The sequence below is a fragment of the Zonotrichia albicollis genome, chromosome 11 (genome assembly GCF_047830755.1).
Source record: "Zonotrichia albicollis isolate bZonAlb1 chromosome 11, bZonAlb1.hap1, whole genome shotgun sequence".
In the NCBI taxonomy this organism is placed as follows: domain Eukaryota; kingdom Metazoa; phylum Chordata; class Aves; order Passeriformes; family Passerellidae; genus Zonotrichia; species Zonotrichia albicollis.
The window spans coordinates 8,726,745-8,746,832 of NC_133829.1; the positions used below are offsets into that span (position 1 = coordinate 8,726,745).

Below are 20,088 nucleotides of genomic sequence, written 5' to 3' on the forward strand. Positions count from 1 at the left end.
GAAAAAGCGAAGAGCACTTGATTGTCTAGAGATTTATTGAAGCAGAGACTTCTGATATTGTACAAATGACCAAGAGCACAATCTCATGCTTGTTTCAGATGCACCTCCATCTCTTGAGGCAGCAATCTGAGTCTGCACACAGGGCATGTTGCTGCTTATATGTCTGTATAGTCTTGTTTCTGTGTAGGGGTTAGAAGGATGCACCATGTTAAAATAGGATCCATACCACAGATCTGTACAGATCTGCCTGTGCAGAGCTGAAGACAGAGACCAAACCTGGCAAAAGAACATTTGGACAGCACTAAAAATACTGCAGATACCGAATAAAACCCAAAGCTTGTATCTATAGCACTTTGCACAATCTCTTCCTACATCATCCTTGGGTAAATTCTGGAATTTATGCAAAGAAAAGTTCTAAGATTAAACACAGCACGACACAATTTAAATTTTTTATCAAATGAGAATTAAGTGGAGTAAGTTGATGACAATAAAACAATTACATACTTGACCAACATATGTCTCCCAGCACTGATCCTGTGGGTTCTGGGTGTTAAGGGAAATAGTTTGGTTAACCAGTGAGTCTGTCAGGCCTTGGGTGAGATGCTCTTCTGACATGACAATGCCATTTCTCTTAATTTGTACATTAGGAATGGTTACATTGTCATCCTTAGAAAGAGTGTTGGTTGCCAAGGAGGTGGTAGAATTACTTGCATTGTTGTTCACATCAGAGTCCTGAAATAATAAATGTCCCAAAAGCTACTTTTTAAGTGTACATAGCTGCAGATGTCTGTACCTTTTACAGCGTACTCACACACACACAAAGACATTTTTTTCATATATTTCCAAGCACCAGTTAGGCAACTGTTAAACAGCTGTCAATGCACAGAGTCAGATGGAACACCAAAGGGCAGGACTTAAAGCTAATTCAGGTAGGTGGGAATATTTCAAATTGATCCAGTTATGCTTAAAAATTAATAATTAAATTAAAATTAATAATTAAAAAGACTCTATAAATAGTTGTAAATAAACATTACTCTCTAAACTTAACTTGACAATGCTATCAACCCATAATATTTTAATACATTTCAAACAAATTTTTATCTAACTTCATGTACTTCACAATAAACAGAATTCTGTCTAGGAAGTCTACTAGCTTTACATGTCAGAAAACATCAAGTTAAACTTACAGTGACACTCATACTGTCCACTTTATCCAGTAGGGCAATGATTAAACTGTAGAGGTTTCCCAGGTATAGGACAAGAACCCTGAAAAGAGAACAAAATACAGATTACCAGCACTGTTAACCATTGACTTCTCATAAGATCTCTGGTTTGGCTGTACTAAAACATGAACCAGAACACAGTTCTCCTTTCCTCCTTTTCTCTCCACATATTTTTTACACTGCATAATGCCCATACCTGGCAAGCTGGAAGCGAAGAGTGGTCCTTGGATGGTACATCTCCAGAGCTGCCACAAGTTCAAAAGCAGAGGGCGCAATCATTGTGATCAGTGACACAACTACACTGACCTGTGGAACAGAAACATGAAGTCTTTGATGCTGGTCTTCTGTGGAATCTTGGGCTGATTGAAATTCTGCTGAGCCACATGCTTTGGTGATTGCTTTTCTTGGAGGGGATGCTTTAAAGAGTTATTATTGACATTAGTAATAACAGTAGTTATGATCCAAAAATTATAGATTTGCAATACCACTCAGGAATCTTTACTGCAGATATTGTAGCTTCCAAGTTCTACTTTATTAATTGAAATCAAAGTAGGAAATATGAAATTGTGTAGGAAATATGGTGCTAGCATCTTCCTCTGGAATGGGTGAGTGGCTTCTTCATGCCTGTTCACGTTCTACTGTCACTCATTCCTCTGAATGGAAATCATCACAGAACATTCAGTATCCCCTGATAACTGAATCAGTTACTGTTATCAAAGTCAATTCCTTTCTAGTCCATCAGCCCAGTGTTTGGTCAGCTCTGTCCGAGGTGTAAAAGTAGATTTGTAAGTGACAGGAAAGCTTTGTGCTCACAAAATAGGGACCTGCTAGAACTGCCCAGCTCAGCTGCTCTAACACCTGGCTGCAGAGCTGAGGGAGCAAGCGCACCAAGGCAGATCCACTCTGCCCACTAATTCCTCATTTCTCCTGGCTCATCTCTTGCTATTTACACCTCTGTGCACACTACTGCTGCAGAAAGCCCCCAGACAGCAATCCTGCTTCTAACACAGAGATGGCATAAAGACAGAGTACCTCATTTTTTTCCCAAAGAGTCAATTCCTTCTTGGTGCGCTCCAGCCTTTGGGATCGATCCACGACAAAGTAGATGATGTAAATACTTCCAGCAAGGGACAGAAGCACGAGGATGTTTGCAATAATTCTTAAGCTTATGGTCACTGCCCTAGGAAAAAGATTTATACCAGTCTTAATGACACCTTGGTAATTTCTAACAGGTTTTGGAAGTATAAGACAAGCAGATTAGCACTGATATCTGCATTGAAACAGTACTTTGAAAAGTATCTCTTATCTCATATACATACAAGTTTTTGCTTTTCTTCTTTTCCTGCTCTTCCAATATAGCTTCCTTGAAAGAAACACAGCATTACCATTTTAATAATGTTCAGAAAAAATAATGCACATATCTTTCACAGAAATTAAAGTATACTAATAAAAAAACCATCACATCCTGGAGGTGCAAGCAGGTAAATGCCACTGTCCTCATTGATTTGTAGCACTGATAGGTGATATTAAAAACTGATGGAGATTTCTGAGAAACAAATACATAGTAATCAGATACTTGGGCATTTTCAGTCATGCATGTTCAAGGAGATACAACAAGAGGGTTACGCTTTCAGATTTTTTGGCAGGATGAGCCTTTAAAATCTGGGTGTCCCTAATATAATACAGTACTGTCAAAGGTTATCCTCAGCCATTGAAATAACTCAATATCATAGCTTATTAATTTACCCTTGGCACAATTTGAAGTAATTTTTTTCCAATGAGAATGGGACTACACCAAATTTGAGAAATAAGTTACTTTTGATAAAAACACATGTGCTCTTACATTATAGATGCAAAACATCTATATTTTTAGCAGTTTTCTAATATTGAGAGACCTGTGATAAGTCATTTCATTTGTTATGGAGAGATGAAATAAACCATAGAATTATAGAATATCTCAGGTTGGACAGGACCCATAAAGACTATTGAATCTAACTTCCTGATACTCAGAGGAATACTTAAATCTAAACCATTTCACTAAAAGCATCATCCAGATGCTCCTTGGACTCCAACAGGCTTGATGCCATGGCCACTTCCCTGGGGAACCTGATTAATAGCTGATAAAATAAAGAAGAAAGAACAATCAATTGTGCGCAGAAAGTTATAAACCAAAGAGAAAGATATAAAACTTATTATTATGTAAAAGAGCATCTTGTAAAATATGAGCTGTTGTACATGGATTCCCTGAGGCATAAAACTCTTCTTTTGCATAAAAACAACTATGCATTCTATAAATTTGTTTATTTTCCTGCCAAATCAATTTGATTCCAACACTCAATGAAATTTCATCACTAGCAGATTTGTTTCTGGTTATCTAACTTCTTGTCACACATACAGGCACATTAAATAAAACTCTCCCAAGAAAGGACACAATGGCCTTGCTGGGATGTCAGCAAATATGATGTGCCTCTAATACCACACAGATGTGATACTTGCCCTCCCCTAGGCAAATAGATATGCAAATAAATACAAAAAAACATTAGGAAGTGCAAGGGGATGAGTGGAAAAACTTACATGGCTTACAGTTTAACAAGTAAATCAACTTGAAATAATTCAAAGGTCAGTTTCTCACCCTGATGCTGTTGACTATGGCTGCAGCTTTGCTCTCTGCAGCCTCAGGGTTTCCTATCAAGTAATCCCAAGCACAGAACAGTCTCCAGCAGAAAGTGTAATTTTCATCAGAGGCACTTGCTAAACTCATTCTTGAGTTCTTTGCCATTCTGTAAAAAAATAACAGGTATTTAACTGCTTCTGGTGTGTGAAGATGGTAATGAAGGAAGTCACCGGTTTGGTTCATGGTTTTAAGATGTTTACACATTTAGAGCTACCAAAGGTTGCAGAAATTAGCATCACTGTTGGCAACTTTCTGAAGCACATAAAACAGGAACTTGAATTTACATCTAAAGAGCAATGACTCATTGTGAAAAAGCATTTCAATATTTACAGTCTTTACAACTGACAAATAAAGCAAATAAATCTTACTAATATGGGTTACACCTATTTCGGTTTTACAACCTCAAGGTAGGATCCAGCTGAAATACGTAATCACTACAATCACTGTTACAGGAATTAAATCTAGTTTGGCATAACTAGTGATTGTGCACAAGGTCTGTTTGTTTGCTGTACTATTTTAGCCCTCAAAATATATGTTGCTGTCAAATAGAAACCCAGGGCCGTTTTACAGACCTTGGGAAAAAGAAAGAAAGCCCCTCCTACTCATGTCAGGTGAGCAAGGTGGCAGAATACTGCAAAACATAGGAAATGAAATGAAGATTAATAGCTTATGAAAGAAAGGGCATCTGAAAGGACAACATTAAAGGGGAGCTGTACAAGCTAAGAAAAGGATCACTGAGCTAAGTCAGAAGAAAAGCTGATCCTATCTAGAAATTACAGATGTGTAGATCAGTGTCAAATATACCAGTGACCCTTGGCACAAACCAGCAGGTAGATTAAAAATAAATGAAAAGGGAAGGTTTGACCTCAAAACTGAGAGCGATTGCAGACAACACTAAAAACATCCCTGGACTGCACTGTGCCAGATGAATAGGTATCCAGAAGGGAAGAAGAGAAAGCAAATCAGGAGAGGATAGAGTGACCTTGCCCCTTCTCCAAGCATTGCACATCCCTGGATTTATGGCCAGTTCAGGCAGTCGTGCTCTCTCTGCTAAGCAACTCCCACTCTTTCCCTTCCACAGCAAAGAAATTAAGCTTACATTCCAATGGGCTGCCACGTACCCACTAAAGCAATGCAAATGATATTACACCTAGGATGGCACTTTTATATTTGTATTTCAATAGATGGGAATATTAATAATGCTGAAAGCATTACACTTCAAATAGAAATTTCTGTCATAACACTATTTATAACAGAAAAGAGGGGAAAGGACTTCCACAGAGACAAAACTTAGAGATGATCTGTGCTGCCCTTCCTTTAAAGTCTGGGAACTGGAACAGAGGGTGAGGATTACAGCAAGATAAAGGGCAGTCTAGAGTTGAACTCATTCTGCCTCCATGATAATAGCAGAGGTGAGCATGTTAATAGAACTACACAGATTAAATAAAGAGGAAGTGGAGTAAATACCATTGCTGATTGCCTGAGCACACAGGTTTATGAACAGCAATAAATAAATGGGCAGTCTTACTTTTTTAGAAGGATGATGAAGCTGTAAGCAAACACAGCCATTCCAACAAGGAAGTAGGCAAGAGGCAGACGGTATCCAGCTTTCCCAATCTTCCTGTCCCGGCCGTAATAGCCATAAAACAGAACAGAGTACTGGAGGTAGCCCTGCAAAAACCAGAGCCCATCAGTAAGAGCAGTAACCAACAATCACAACAGAACAGTGACAGCAAAATAACAAAGAGTGGTTTGAGTCTTGCCCCAAGGGACCAGATGGTGTCCAGGTCCTGAGCAGATGCAATGTGCTCCTTGGGAATGGTCTTGCTGAGCGTGCTGCCGAACGGGGCTCCGGCCAGGAGCTGCGGGAGAAAGAGGAGGTCTCAGGAGATGGGGAAAAGAGAGGGGAGGTGTCAGGAGATGGGGAAAACAGAGAAGAGGTCTCAGGAGCTGCACGAGCCCGTCTGAGCCAGGGCAGCACAGTGGAACCCATCAAGAGCTGCCCACTTGGATGGTGCTCTCAAGGTAGCGAGCACTGTGTCAGCACTGCGCCAGCTTTAAAAGCCATGCTTTCAATGTGAGCATTTCAAAATTAAATGGGGCAGTGCTTGATCTCAAAATGATAGTTCAGGATTAAATTTACTTTTCCTTAAAAATTAAAAAGTGAATGTGAATACCTTTTTTTTCTGGTTTATTTTTTATTTGTTCGAGGGATGTTTACTTTTTTATTTTGTGCAGTGAGAATAAAACCATGTGTTCAGAAAACAGTATTAAAGCACAGGGTAGGTGAGGCAAAATAATATATATGAATAATTGAACTAAGTTAAACTGCCTTACTCATATGCAAGAGCTAAACAAAGTTGTGGCTGTTCAGAACTTTCAGGAAATGTTTTCTAATGGACAATAATCCGGAGTCTGGAGAGGGATGGTTTGTTTTTCTTGGTGTCATTTAAACTTCTCATTAGTGAAAATGACACTAATAGGACTTAAGTGTACTCAACACCCACTACATCTTGTAAGAATGGATTCTCTATTTTAGTAATCAGATAAAAACATATTCTCTAAAAACATTAGTACCATGTTGACAAAATACAATCTTGAACACTAATAGAAAAAGTCTGTTATCCTTTGGCAGAGAAAAACCTCTTAATATGAGAATTAATTTTAAATAATTCATTTTGCAGTGTACATTTTAAACTGATGCATGACTTAAAGTGTGGTGTTTGTTCCATTGAGAAAGGAAAGTTCAACAGTAAATGCTTCCCTGTAAATATGAACAGTGTGTTCTTACCTCTGGTAGGACTACAAATGCTCCTGTCATTATGGTAAGGACAATATTGATTCCAAACAGCCATCTCAGGAAGATGAAGTAAGAGGCGACTCCAGACCCAAAATGACCTTAAACCACAAAAAACCATTATGTGACCTGCACAGTCTATAAAAGCTTCAATCATTTATCCATGAAGTGGTTGAATAACAGGCAAAAAGAAAAACCTTTCTTATGGAGGGCATTCAGCAAACTAGAGAATTTTTTCATTTTCAGAATCCCACAAGGACAAAATTGACTTTTTCAAAAGTTACCCCCCAACTAAGACCATAATTGAGAACTGTGCAGTTTCTGAGGCATCAGGAAAAGATTAAAAACCAAAATTTTAAATAAAGATTTCACTGCTGAAAATATTCATTTAACTCCCTCCCAAATATTTAATTCAATATACATTAAAAAGATACATCAGAAGACTCATCATTTTAGCAAGTGTTTTACTAATAGCATGAACTCTTTATACTTACTCTCGATTTTCTTTATTCTCATTTCCCAAGGAATAAAGATCACCACAAAATTGTATGCAAGTCGAATGAACTTCTTCCAAAGCTGAGAAAAAAGCAGAGAAATATGACACTTCTTCACATGAAAAAAAAAAAAATAAAAATGAAGCGCTGAGTATTTTGCTCATGTCTTTATCAAAAGAATTGCTCCAAACATTGATGACTAAGGTCTTATTAGGAGCATAATGCCTCAAAGAAAATTCTCTTAGAGAAAAAATATGCTTTTTTATTCAACAGCAGCAAATTTAACTACTTTATTCTCAGCTCTACGTTGTGCAGCCAACATCTGCAGAAATCCTGTGGTTATATTTTGTAGTCTTTATTCAACCTCTATTTTTGCCTGGCCAGATGCTTTTCCTGCACACACTGTACACCTGGGGGAGAAGTAGTAAAGTCCACCTGGGCAAAAGTGAGAACAGTTTTTGAATTGTTGAGTTAGAGCTATAACTTCACAGTGTCAACAGGAAAAAAAAATTGTATTCCAGGCATTAGAAAGTATTTTTCTTACTTCTGGATATTAAAACCCCACCTATATTTTAAGGCATATTTTGCAAATATGAAAAGCTTATGTAAATACATATACGCCTAGTAGCTGCATTTTGTTCTTAGCGCGTGTTCAACCACTGAATTCCTAATTTTGATGATGTATCGCTTGTTTTGCTGTGATACAGTTTTTGTCTCCTTGGTCACCAGGTTATTCTGTAAGAAAATATGTGGGGGAAAAAAATCTCTTCCAGTTAAAACAAAAAAAAAAAAAAACCAACCCAAAAAAACCCAAAAAACCCACACCAAAAAAAGGCAGCTCATTCTGTTGATGTTGCTGAATTTAGCCCTAATGTAAATTCTATACCCCTAATTTGTGATAGGATAAAAGAATGCAAATCCCCTACACATAATGCTGGTACTAATTAACTGCTGAAAGTCTTCAAGAAAATACAACAGAAGCAATTAGATTAGACATAAACTTTTATTCACTGGGAACTATAATTTAAAAGCCTTTTGTGTTTGTATAGGAAGAATTATATGAGCAAGCATCGAGCCCAATCTCTGATTTACTGATATTCTGATTTAGCACTTTCTTCCTAGCTAAAGTCCTAGTTCCACTCATATCAAAGGCAAAAAATAGTGTTTATTTTACCAGCATTTTCATTTCACTGCATTTGCCACACATGCAATGGCAGAAAAAAGAAGACTTACTCTTTTGGAAAGTGCTCTGAGATTGGGGCCAGCATCTCAGAGCACCAGATACATGTGCAGCTCTTCAGTTGTTCATATGAATAAAATGCATGGTGTTCTATTGGCCTAACCCTGCCTTTTTGATTTAAGATAAATTATTAATTAAAAGTCTACTTGTTTTGATGACAAAAATATTCTTGACTGCTTAGATGACTAAAGAATTCTTCTCTTGGTTGCTGATTAAATACTATTTCCTGAATATTATAAATTTCCAGAAACTCAGGCCAGTGTCTGTTTTCAGTAGTGTAAATAGATTTGCTAAGATTTGATTCAAATTCTCTAAATATAATGCAAGCAAATCCTCTTCTTTAATAATGTATTTAACATAAGCTATTGTAGGATTGTCTTCCAAACTAAAAGCCAGACATATTTTTCATGCTAAGCTATTGAACTGTGGCCCCAGTTTGTTGAAATTGCTCTTCAGAGGATACTGCATCATGTTTGTTGTTATCCCTTTCACATCACCCCCTCTAACAGGCATCAATATTTGTAGGCTGTCTGAAAAGAAAGCTTATACTGCATTAACAAAAGGATATTCATCCCTCAACACATGAAATTAGTCTGCAAAAATGTAATTACTAAAATTACAATGGAAAAGAGAAGAAGGAAAAAAACCAATAAAGAAGGTTTTAACTGTTTTTTTCTCTCTCTACAGTCGCGAGCTGAAGTATCAGGAGTGCAGAGCAAGCACTCACTTCCCTGAATCAGAACTGCAAATGCTTATTGGTGGGAACAAGAAATTTCAAAGGTTTGAGCCCAAGCAGCCTTACCTCAGCCCCAGCAGCCTGGTACCCTCTGGTTCTGGTGAGCCTCCCCTCGTACTTGAGCACGATCTCCTTGGCCTGCCTGCGTGAGAGGGGAGGTCAGTCTGCATCACTCACATCTCTCATTCTGCACCAACAGCATCTGCCAGAGAGCTCAGATGCTCTGAAATACAGCCATGGCCTGTGCCACCATCAGCTCCTAACACAGGCAATGCTTTTTTCTCTGACTATTGAGCTTTTTACTGATACTTTAAAACCACTCAGACTTTGAGAGAATTTGGCATTCAAGAGTTTGACTGCTGGGAGAGTTTTCTGTTCCTCTAATTTATTTCTCTGTCCTTTTGTTTCAAGGTCTTTCTTTTAAATGGTAGAACCCAAGTGAGTAAAATAGCAAGATCCCCTTTACAGTCTGACAATCTCCTGTGGATACTGACACCTCTTCTGCAGGTGTGGTCCTGTGAGAGTTACATGTTCATCTGGCCATACACAGTCTGACCTCAGCAGAAGGTGAATTGGGACCACCAAGATCTGATCAAAAGGACAGGAAAGCAATAAGTCACAGACTCTAAGAGAGAAAAACCCCTTTTTGCTTCCCACAAGGACTCTTGGCTGGGTAGGGATTCCTCATGGCTGTATTGCCATCTGAGCACCATACAGGGTTTGGACAGAAAATGCCAGATCAAAAGGGAATAAAAAACCCAAGCATCACACTGATCATGAGGTGAAAGGCCTGACACAGTTTAGACAGATGGGCCTGAAGAGTTAGTCACATGCTCTTTCTTTGGAAATCTGGAATTATAATAATTGAAATCCTAAACTGTGAAACATGTTCTTAGTACACTGACCATACTTTTTAAACCTACAAGTGTCCAGTATTTACTGCATTTACAATATGTTGCCTGAAGCTATGACCAGCTTCTGTTCTCCTACCATGTAATTACCTTAAAAAGGTATTTAATCACCTTAAATACATTAATTACCTTAAAAGGTAATTAATGGTTCTCCTTTTTGGGACATAGTGGAACAATTTACCTTAAAAACATATTATGGAGCATTACCAACAGCCTTCCTTGAGACAAATTAATAGCTGACAGTCTCTTTTAACAGTTAATAGTCAAAGCGTGATTTCTTGCTCTTTTTTTGTTCTGTGACTTTCTAAAGGGAGCCACAGAGACGCACCAATTTCCCTTACAGACTGTACACCCAGAGGCTGCCGTGTCAGGCAGCCCTCAGATCTGCCCAGAGCATCCTCCTGGAACACTTGCCTAGCAGTTCTAAATCATTCCTGTGCTCCCTCCTGAGGCTGGGAGCACTGTCACAGTCAGTGAGCCTGAAAATCTCTGCACAGGCACCTTTACCTGAGCGCCCTCAGCTTCTGCCGCATGGGCCATGGCCGGCAGCGGATGTTGGACATGATCTCCTTCTGGTACTGGATGTTCTGAAAGATCTGCTCTGGGTCATGGCTCTCAGCCTTCTCTTCTCCAGCGTCGTCTTCTGAGTTGCTGGCAGGCAGCACATAACCCACGAGAGCAAAAAGGAGACAAGTTATTCTGTGGGATTCCTAGCAAAGCACTGATTCGCACAGGATTCAACTCTTGGAGCATTGTAAGAACAAGGGAACTCACACAACCTTCTTGTTTTAAAGTTGATTAATAATTTGGATGGTTTCTCCATATCCAGGACATACTTCTTTCCCTCCCCACCACTTGCTGTTCAGTCATAAATTATCCCCACTCCTGACCATGAATCCCAGCCTTTCTTATTCAAGCATTTCAGGCCATTCAGCTTTTACATCACACTAGCAAGACTGTCTGTGTATTTTTCTGGAACAAAGTGCTGTCTAAACATTTCCAGAAAGAGTAGATAACATTAATGTAGTAATCATACCCATTTTTTTATTGTTAGAATGGGGGGAGCAGGTGATTCAGTCATGGTCACCATTTAATCCTCTTCCCTGCTGAGGGGCACAGGAGTGTGGGACCCCACATACCAAGAATTACTTGTCCCTGTGAAAACATTCCTGTGCTTTGATGTGCTTTGTGCATTTCTGTGGATGATTATTAAATCACCTTTTCTGATGCTGTCACCACATTTGCTAAGCTACAGCTCTTGCTGTAGCTGTGTTGGTCTATGAAACAGCAGCAATATTCATTCTTACAGAGGCTTAGGTCTAAAAGCCTGCGGTGACTGTGTCTCCCTGAATGGCATGAAGGGATCTGAAGTACTGCAACAACCACCAGCCAGGAACTTTCCCAATTCTATGGCTATGTACTTGCTGGGAAAGTTCTCTGCAATTTTGCTGAAAAGGCAGCCTTTTAATCACTTAGAAATAAATCATAACCTAAACCATGCCATGGAATAATATTTGGGGGACATACTTCATCAGACCACTAATCTGTTAGTCTGCAGTCCTGTCCCTTCAGTCACAGGGGACATTCAAGGGAAATTTGTAATTGCACAGGAGAAGAAAACGAGACTTCTTACCATATACCCTGAACTCTTTGGAGTTACTTTGCTTTATGTACAGTGTTTATATTTCAGTATGAAATATGAGTTTGACAAAATAAAGAAAAACAAAGAGGTTTGGAACACATCTTAAAATACAGAGAAGGATTTTTCTCATACCATTTCCATGCTACCACACTGTTACTCAAACCAGGCTACCTTCCCCAGCCTGACACACACCCTGTCTGCATGGAAGTGAAAAGACAAGCTCCCACTGCTGTGCTGGACAAAGCAGCCTGTCCCTTGAGGAGAGGGGGGGTCCCTTACCTGTGGGGAGGCTCCTGGTAGGTGTAGATGCCGGTTTGCCGCTTCACCGTGCGCTGCTTCTTGCAGGACTTGGCAGCTCTGGGTGCAGGGGAGCCTGGAGCTGCTGCCATGGAGCAGGTGGGACTCTGCAGGGCTGGAGGCAGCCTGCAGCTCGCTGGGCAGGCGTCTCAGCAGCAGCCAAATGTTATTAAGCAGAGAGCAGCGAGCCCTGTGGAGCAGAGGATCACTGCCCGCTGCTCCAGCCTGGAGAAGCTGCTGCTGCCTGGCACTGCCTTAAAGCCACAGCACACTGCAGCCCCTCCACTGCCCCTCCAAGGCCAGATCAAGGTGGGAAGCAGAGCTCAAAGGAGATCCAGCCTAATGCACAGCCAGGTTTGCCTTGTTGTGGATGAGGGACGTCCCTCATCACACCACTGCACTGGCTCTGGGTGGTGTTTCCAACAAACCCTCTGTAGGTGCTGTTGGTGTTCCTGCTTCCTGTGCTTGACACAAGGTTCTTGCTCAGGAAAAGCAAGATGGTGTTTTGGCCTTTAGCAACAGAGAAACATGCAATGTCATCGCCCCACAGGGCTTCCAGTTTTAGTGAAGGAGAGTCCCCTGACACCCTTTCTATAGTCAGCACCAACACAACCTCTCTGTCAGCATCTCTGTGATGCTGGCCTTGTTTTCCAGGATAGAATAAACTTCTCCAGGTTCTGCTGGGCCCAGGAAAGTGAGTTTTTAGAGCTTTTCTCCATCACAGAAGTTACAGATATTCTGGTGCCATTATTAAAACATAGCAAAACAGATAAAAAATACAATATATTAATAGTTCCTGCAGCCATAATTTGATGCTCAGAAAGTGGGAGTGAAAGGAATAGTTTGAAGAGAGTTTTTACTTGTTCCTAACTTGGTATTTTCTCTCCTTAATAGCTCTGCACACAGTGCAGCAACAATTTTGATTGCATAAATCAATGGTCTGTTGTAGCTAACTTTCCCTTGCAGCGTCCGACAAAAAGAACATTTAGTTCTTGCTTCTAAATTTCCTGTAGAGAATAGCACAGACTGCTTTTTCTCTCCATCCTGAATTAATCTAAAATACTGCCCCTTGGTGAAAAGTTTTACTTTTTTACTGTCTATTGTCCTAGACTTATTCAGTTAAATAACCAAAGGGCTAAGTGGTCACAAGCCTTATCTTTTCTTACAGAATTGAAAGAGTAAATTAATTTGGTGTAATTTACTGAATTTCTGAGATGACCAGATAAATATGATTCTGCATTTCCAAAATGTATATCTCACAATAAAGCCTAGAATTTTCTTGCTGGGTGAAGCTTCCCTAGTAATCTGTGTGTTGCATTAGCATAAAGCAGAATGGTAAAGAAATGCCCCTATTCAGAGTTCAGCTGTATTCTGCATTACAGAATGTGTCATATGCATGACTATTAAAGCCTAACAAAACCTACTTACTGTGTGGGGCTTTTTCTGTGAACTGAACTCCCCAGTCCCAGCTTCAGTCTGAGCATTTCTTGCACCCACCTCCTTTAGCCCCAGTAGAGACTGAAGCCTCTGGACTCCAGTTTACAGCTCACCATGGATGGATCACAGAAAAATTTACTTTTTATTTTTACTGTATTTGTTTTTTAAGTCTGTTAAACAAAGGCTGTTAGAACTTTGACATCTCAGTCTTTCTGCACCATTCCTAAATCCACAAACCACTGAATGGCTTTCCTATTTGGCTTCCAGTTCACATGATGGAGAAAATATCCCATCACCCTCTCTCTATCAGACCATTCATCAAGTGAAAGCAAACAGCCAAAAGGAATAGATATCAGCCCAGAAGCACATCTCCATTAAAAGTCTTATCATCTCTTCCTAGCTGGAAAAACAAAAGAGCTATTCTGGTTGCCAGGAACACCCTTTAGAGCTTTGATGCTCACAGAACTGCAAACACACCCACATCACCACTTTTTTTGACATGCCACAAGATGTATTTTCAGTTATATAATTTAAAAGCAGGAATACGTGAGCTCAAATGTCCTTCCTTGGCTGAAGTTATTTTTCTTTGCATCTCAGCCAGTGGCATAGCACTGGGGGTAGGTTCTTCTGCCTCAGCTCATGAGGATGAGTGCCCCTCTAACACAGTCCATCAGCTCCCTGCTTATTCCAGCTTTGTGTATAAATGTATCTCATGTTGCAGATAAACACTCACCCAAAAGACAGGTTTTGACACAGTAATGCCTGAATTTCCCTGAAGACATAAGCTAGATCTCCAAAATCTGCTGGAGAGAAACACAGATATCTCTCCTTCTGTACTACCATTCCTGCCTCATTGTTTTCCCTCAGACTTTGGATGTCCTACTTTTCATCTAAAGGAACCACAGTGGAGAGATTAACATCATTTATAGTTTCTAGAGATGACTATTTCACAAATAAAGCAGTATCCTTCAATGCCATGGTGTTACAGCCCTACCAAACCCATTAAAACACTAACATTACTGATTTACATGGATTTAATTGGCTAGTGCATGTTAATGTGTCAACAAGGCAGAAAAATTTTGTTCCCCTTTGTTAGAAGAAAGCTGAGAGTCTAAAAAAAAAAACAAAGGGACAATTTAAGGCTGACATTTATACAGCTCTAACAGTGCCAGTGCTGGAGGCACATACATCATGAGAAGTTATTACCAAACACTAAAAGCACAATGAGCAGCAAGAGACTTATGAATTTCAAGCCCATCTGACAGAAAGATGCAGGGAAAATGGAAAGCAGGCTTCAAGGGCTCATCCCTGAAGTTGGCAATATCCTCTGTTGTCCATGATCCCTGCAAGAGCCTCTAAAGAATTCAAGTGTTAACTCAGATCACAAAGAGGGTTTTGGTTTTGCTTTTCGACTCAGCCAGCAGTTCAGCAACCAGAACACCCAGCTGCCCATTCCAATCTGCTCTATTGAATCCAGAAACCTGCTTGGGTTTGTTTTAGTCTGAGGGAATACTACAGGGGTTATAGATTTGATTTCAATTGCTATTAACAGGATGTAAAACAGGACATTAGCCTTTTACTGCAAAACTTTCAGCTCTCTGTGTGTAATAGGAAGACTCACATTTGATCCACAGGATCATTTTGCATTTTCAAACACTTACCCAGGAAGGAGCTGGGCTGGTGAACTCTGCTTACTGACAATTCAAGGAAACAGTAGGCTTTATTCTTTCCCATATGCTCTATTCCCACAGAGGTAGAGTTTACATTTTACCCATCATTCCAGCACTGCAGTTCAACTCAGGACCTTTTCAAAATCTCCCTGCTTGGGAGATTCAGAACATTGCTGACCTGAATTTCAAGGTTAAAAATTAAGAAAGGGACAAGTTTTCCAGTCATCTTTGTAAGAAAAAGAGAATATTATCCCTCCATATCCTTAAGTACGGAAAACCAAGGTGGGAAAAAAGCATTTGGAAACACTAACCAAGACATCTTGTGTATTTTTAAGTGAAGTAATTATCAGTAGTGCTGACAACTTTCACTGACCCCAGTGATAGGCAGTGGTGCTGCAGAGCATCCACGTTTGTGAGAAAACATTGAAGCTCCTCCTAGTAGAGGACCTTGACTTGTAGAGCTGAAAGAACTAAGATCAAAAGTTAGACTTGACATAGACTTCAAAGGCAGACATTTAATTCTCAATTTGCAATCTCAGTTCACCTGTTTAGTCCCCAGATATGCAGCTGGACATAAGAGCAGTTATGGGATTTCCAGGGTAACAGTGCCAAAGCAATAGTTTTCACTTACTGGGAATAAAATTGATCTACTGAGCTCTGGTAAATCATTCTCTCCTGCTAAGATTGTTTGGACAGCCTAATTTCATACGGTAGGTTCTGCTCTTCAATTTCAGCATGTTCATAACTCTTGCTGACATTTATCACACTTGGATCAAGGGGAATGCTCCCATCGAAGTTCAATTTTCTTTGTGAATTCACATCCCACATAAAAAAAAAAATCCATTTTAAAAAGCTCCTTCTGTGCAGTTAACTGATCTTACAGCATCATGAGATGATTAGTTTTATTCTGGGATGAGTTTCATGACTATTAAAATACATATTTCTCTGACATACCACTCAAAAGAAAATATATTGAAATCAGGAAATTTTCAGGAGTGTTTTAGAGACCAGTGCTAAGACAGAGGGTAAGGAAGAAAACCAAGGGAAAAAAGGGGCTGAAGACAAATGGAAACATCCCCATGCCAAGCCAAACACCCATGGAGGGGCAGAACAGGCATTAAAGCTTTTACAGCCAGCTCAGCTGATGCCTTGGCTTGCAGCCCTGCTTGGTTCACTGTCCCTGGGACTTGCAGCTCTCAACTTTCAGGTGGCAAAAGAGCAATTGTACACCATCAGAAAACTGATTTTTCAAGAATAATATATAATCTGCAGCTTCTTCTGCTATGAGGAAATCAGTATTTTCTTTGCTTAATGATGAAATGAGTATTTTCTTTGCCAGCAGTCTGATGTGCATCCCACAGACGTGTGCATTTCACCAGAGACCTTTTTGAAAGCCCTGTAACCAAATTATTTTCCAGACTTACGTGAGTCGTTACAAGCCAGACCTAGGAGTCAGTGAAAATGAAGAAGATAATTTTAGATTATTTAATAAATAGATAAAAAAAAAGAAGAAATTTCTCATTTTAGAAGAGGAAAAATATTCCAGGAACTGACAATGGCAGAAACTAACTGAATACCCAGGACTTTACAGAGTGGTGATATTTGGGACAACCTTGCTAGTCAAAAGCCTGGAAGAGGTGGGATGTATCTGGAGCAGACATCCATAAAAACCTATTTTTGGTTTCCTTGGGTTTTGTGACATCCATTCAATTTCCCAGGCTTAAAATCCCACCCTAATTTTAAAGGGTTTGGCATTGGAATAGTAAGATTAGTTCACTTACATTTATTGGCTAACATCTTTACAAAGGAGATGTTCATAAAAAATGGACAAGGAAATTCAGATGAGCTTAATTCACTGCATAAGGAATGTAAGTAATCCTATTAAAAACCCAGGAGATTGTTTAGGTACACAATGCTTAACTCATTAGCAAACAATAATCATCATTTGTCCAAGAAAAAAACCACAAATGCAGCTCCTCAAATTACTGTCTGCAAAGAGATCAGTTTATTCCTCTTGCCCTCCAGGATATTGCATCAACACTGTGCTTGGGAAAGCTGGGGGTACCAGGCTGTGGATACAGGATCACCTGAATGCAGCACCTAACACATTAGTTAAAAAAAAAAAACAACAGATCTAGAAATTGATCAAGAAACTATGAGGGAAAAACTCTGAAAGGGTATAAAAACAAAAAGAAAAGATTTGGAGACCTCAAAATATTACACTCCTGTAGAAAATGACTTTAAATATTCTTCACAGAAAGACAGTGTGGTATAAATACTGCAATAACTCAATGCAACAAAATTAGTAATTTCTTCTTATCCTACCCTAAAGACATGCCTCTAAAGCTAAAAAAAAGGATGTTCAGACTGATGTTTATTAAAAGTAGGCAAAATGTTATTAATTTTATGCAGTCTCAGAAGCACTGTGCTGCCTGAGCTTACTGAATATCAGATGACCTTGAAAGTGCCTGAGTCATGGGCAGTTCAAGCTGCAGCCTAAACAACCATCCTAAATCTTATACATCGTCACCTACTCATTATCTGGGCTTTGTACTTTCCTACCACTGGGGGATTTTCACATAAATTATACAGGAAATGAAGCAAAATGCAATTACATTCTCCAACAGCTCCAAGGCAGATAGATAGCAAAGGCATGCAGCACAGTTCAAGAGTCAGCTTTCAACAAATGTCACCTATTAGGAGGAATCTAAATGAAACATATATCACTAAGCCTCCCACTTCTGAATTATATCATTATCTCATCACTAGGACAAGCAGTTATAAGGTTACAGCAATTTCAAATAATCAGCTTTCAAACAGATTTCTCAAAGGGACTTTTCATCTTTGCTTTTACACACCACGATTTAGACTTTCACATATACTAGAAAATTCTATTCTATTATATTATATTAAATTGAGTTATCCCAATGAAAACATCTCTAGTAAGGTTAACCCAGACACTCAATAATCCATTAGCACCCTTGGTTTTTCAATATAACAAGTTTTCTCATAATGGCTTTTCAGTCTCAAAAGGAAAAGACACAGCTATGGAACTTCTGAGTGTTCTGGATTGATGGGATTCAGCTGAACAGTGGGAACACTGCAATGATGAATAAAATCACATTTTTTCCCCTGCCTTCAGTGGATGGTAAGTAGGGCCAACAGCCTTTGCATTAATCGAGGTCCCAGGAGACCACATGGAACACTCACGTCTTCAAGGGATGATCCCTTCTTGACCCACTTTTTAAAGTGAGGATCTTGGACTTTTTTGTGGTTTGCATTTGGGGTCTTTTATGGGTGCTACCCTCAGTGCAAAAGCAATAAAAAAAACACAAAATGCAGTTTACAAACATTGGGTAAACACTAACAATATCCTGATACATATGTTTCAAACAGTCCTTTCTTCCCAGGATCTCACCATGCAAATACCTTTATCTGCTGCTGAATTAATTATCACTGAGCTTATGGACATCAAATGTTTGAGGCCAAAAGTTACAAGAAAAGCCTCAAATCATAAAGCAGTGAAGAGACTTTCTTAGTTACTGCAATGATCTCTCTCCTGCCAGCACACATTAAACACACACTGGTTTTTTGGAAGTTCATCTATGGTGTTCACTGGTCTCATGGTACATTTTATTTCCTCTGTAGGCGGAATGTTTTGAGAAAGCTCTTTAATAGCCAGCAAGGGCTTTGCTAAATTAACCCATCTAAGATTTGAGATGTGCTGTGAAGATGCATATGAGCAGCCTCTAAGGCTCAGCTCAAGCAAAACAATTTAAATCTTAATAAGAAAATTATGACTCACCACCTATCATTAATATTTAACTTTTTATTATGATTAAACAACAAACTAAGTCTGATTTCTTTTTTTTTCACTTCCCTTTCTTGTATTTCCTGCTCATGGTATAATCATTAAGTTCTCATTACAGTGTTTAATTTTCACACTTTTAGACAACACCATATATTCTTCTCAAGGTTTTAACATGTGCAGTTCTTCACTATTTAAAAATATTTCTAAGTAGACACCTATATGCAGAAAACATATCAAAAGAATTGAATAAATTTGTTTAGGTTTAATTAAATGGGTGCAATCTCTTTGCAACTTGTAAATCATCTTAGCTGTAACTAATCCTGATTTGTTTAATTGGGTAAGTGGTTTAAATGCTTAAAGGACTAAACTAAACTAGCTCCAAAATAGGAAGCTATTTAATTCAGCCTGTGCAAACCTTTATATTTGTATTGTATTTCAAAGCACATAAAGGTGAACAAAAATAAACTACTGAAAATATTGGTTTATGGTTTAATTAGTCCTTTTATGATGTGTACTTGTTTTCAAATAGATAACATGTCTATCAATAGGAAAGAAAAAGTTATGGAAGTGGTGACATCTGAGAAAAAAAAACACAAAAAGAACATGAGTGAAAGTTTTTATAAAAATTCTTACTTTTCATGAATAAAGGGATTTTCCTTTGAGGCTCCGTTTCTATTATCACACAATGAATCTTCTGCCATCACAAACACAGATGTTCCCTTAACTCTGCACAAATGCCAAAAGCTTTGTCTTAATATGCACTCTGGGAGGGCTTCTATGTTAATGAGGATATATTAGAAATTTATTAAGTAAAGTTCCTGCATCTCTGCTGGTCCTTAGCCTGTCCCTTCTGTGTGGTCCAAGTCGAGCACTGCCCAAGGTGAGCCTGCAGGAAAGCAAAGCAAATCATGAGCTTTGCAGGGGGAACAGGGTGAGGACAGCACCCTGCCCCTGTCTATACCATAAATGTGTTTGTGGGAAGAATTGGATGCACCCAGGGGTGATCAGTGGGATGAGAACCCCTTCACCTGCAGAAGGACACAAATGAACCCCTGAATGTGGCAGGAGGATAAGATGCTGCAGTCCTGGATTTGCTGCCTGAATTAAACACCCTGGTAATTAATTTCTCCATTAGATGCTGCTTCCAGACCTGGGA

General features: G+C 39.2%; 1 protein-coding gene across 7 annotated transcripts in view; it reads right to left on the reverse strand.

Annotated features, from left to right (window-relative positions):
• Positions 1-20,088, reverse strand: part of TMC3 (transmembrane channel like 3) — a 109,729-nt gene that overhangs the window by 9,322 nt on the left and 80,319 nt on the right. For 6 of the 7 annotated variants that reach the window (XM_074549260.1, XM_074549262.1, XM_074549264.1 and 3 more), the window contains 13 exons: positions 11,997-19,818; positions 10,583-10,726; positions 9,231-9,306; positions 7,189-7,270; positions 6,689-6,795; positions 5,661-5,759; positions 5,426-5,568; positions 3,856-4,003; positions 2,543-2,586; positions 2,256-2,403; positions 1,420-1,529; positions 1,188-1,266; positions 505-732 (listed from right to left, as the gene is read on the reverse strand). In XM_074549260.1, the coding sequence (XP_074405361.1) occupies positions 505-732; positions 1,188-1,266; positions 1,420-1,529; positions 2,256-2,403; positions 2,543-2,586; positions 3,856-4,003; positions 5,426-5,568; positions 5,661-5,759; positions 6,689-6,795; positions 7,189-7,270; positions 9,231-9,306; positions 10,583-10,726; positions 11,997-12,106 (1,518 nt within the window). In that variant the 5' untranslated portion in view covers positions 12,107-19,818. The remainder of the gene's footprint in view (positions 1-504; positions 733-1,187; positions 1,267-1,419; positions 1,530-2,255; positions 2,404-2,542; positions 2,587-3,855; positions 4,004-5,425; positions 5,569-5,660; positions 5,760-6,688; positions 6,796-7,188; positions 7,271-9,230; positions 9,307-10,582; positions 10,727-11,996; positions 19,819-20,088) is intronic. The other variant, XM_074549261.1, reaches the window with a different exon arrangement.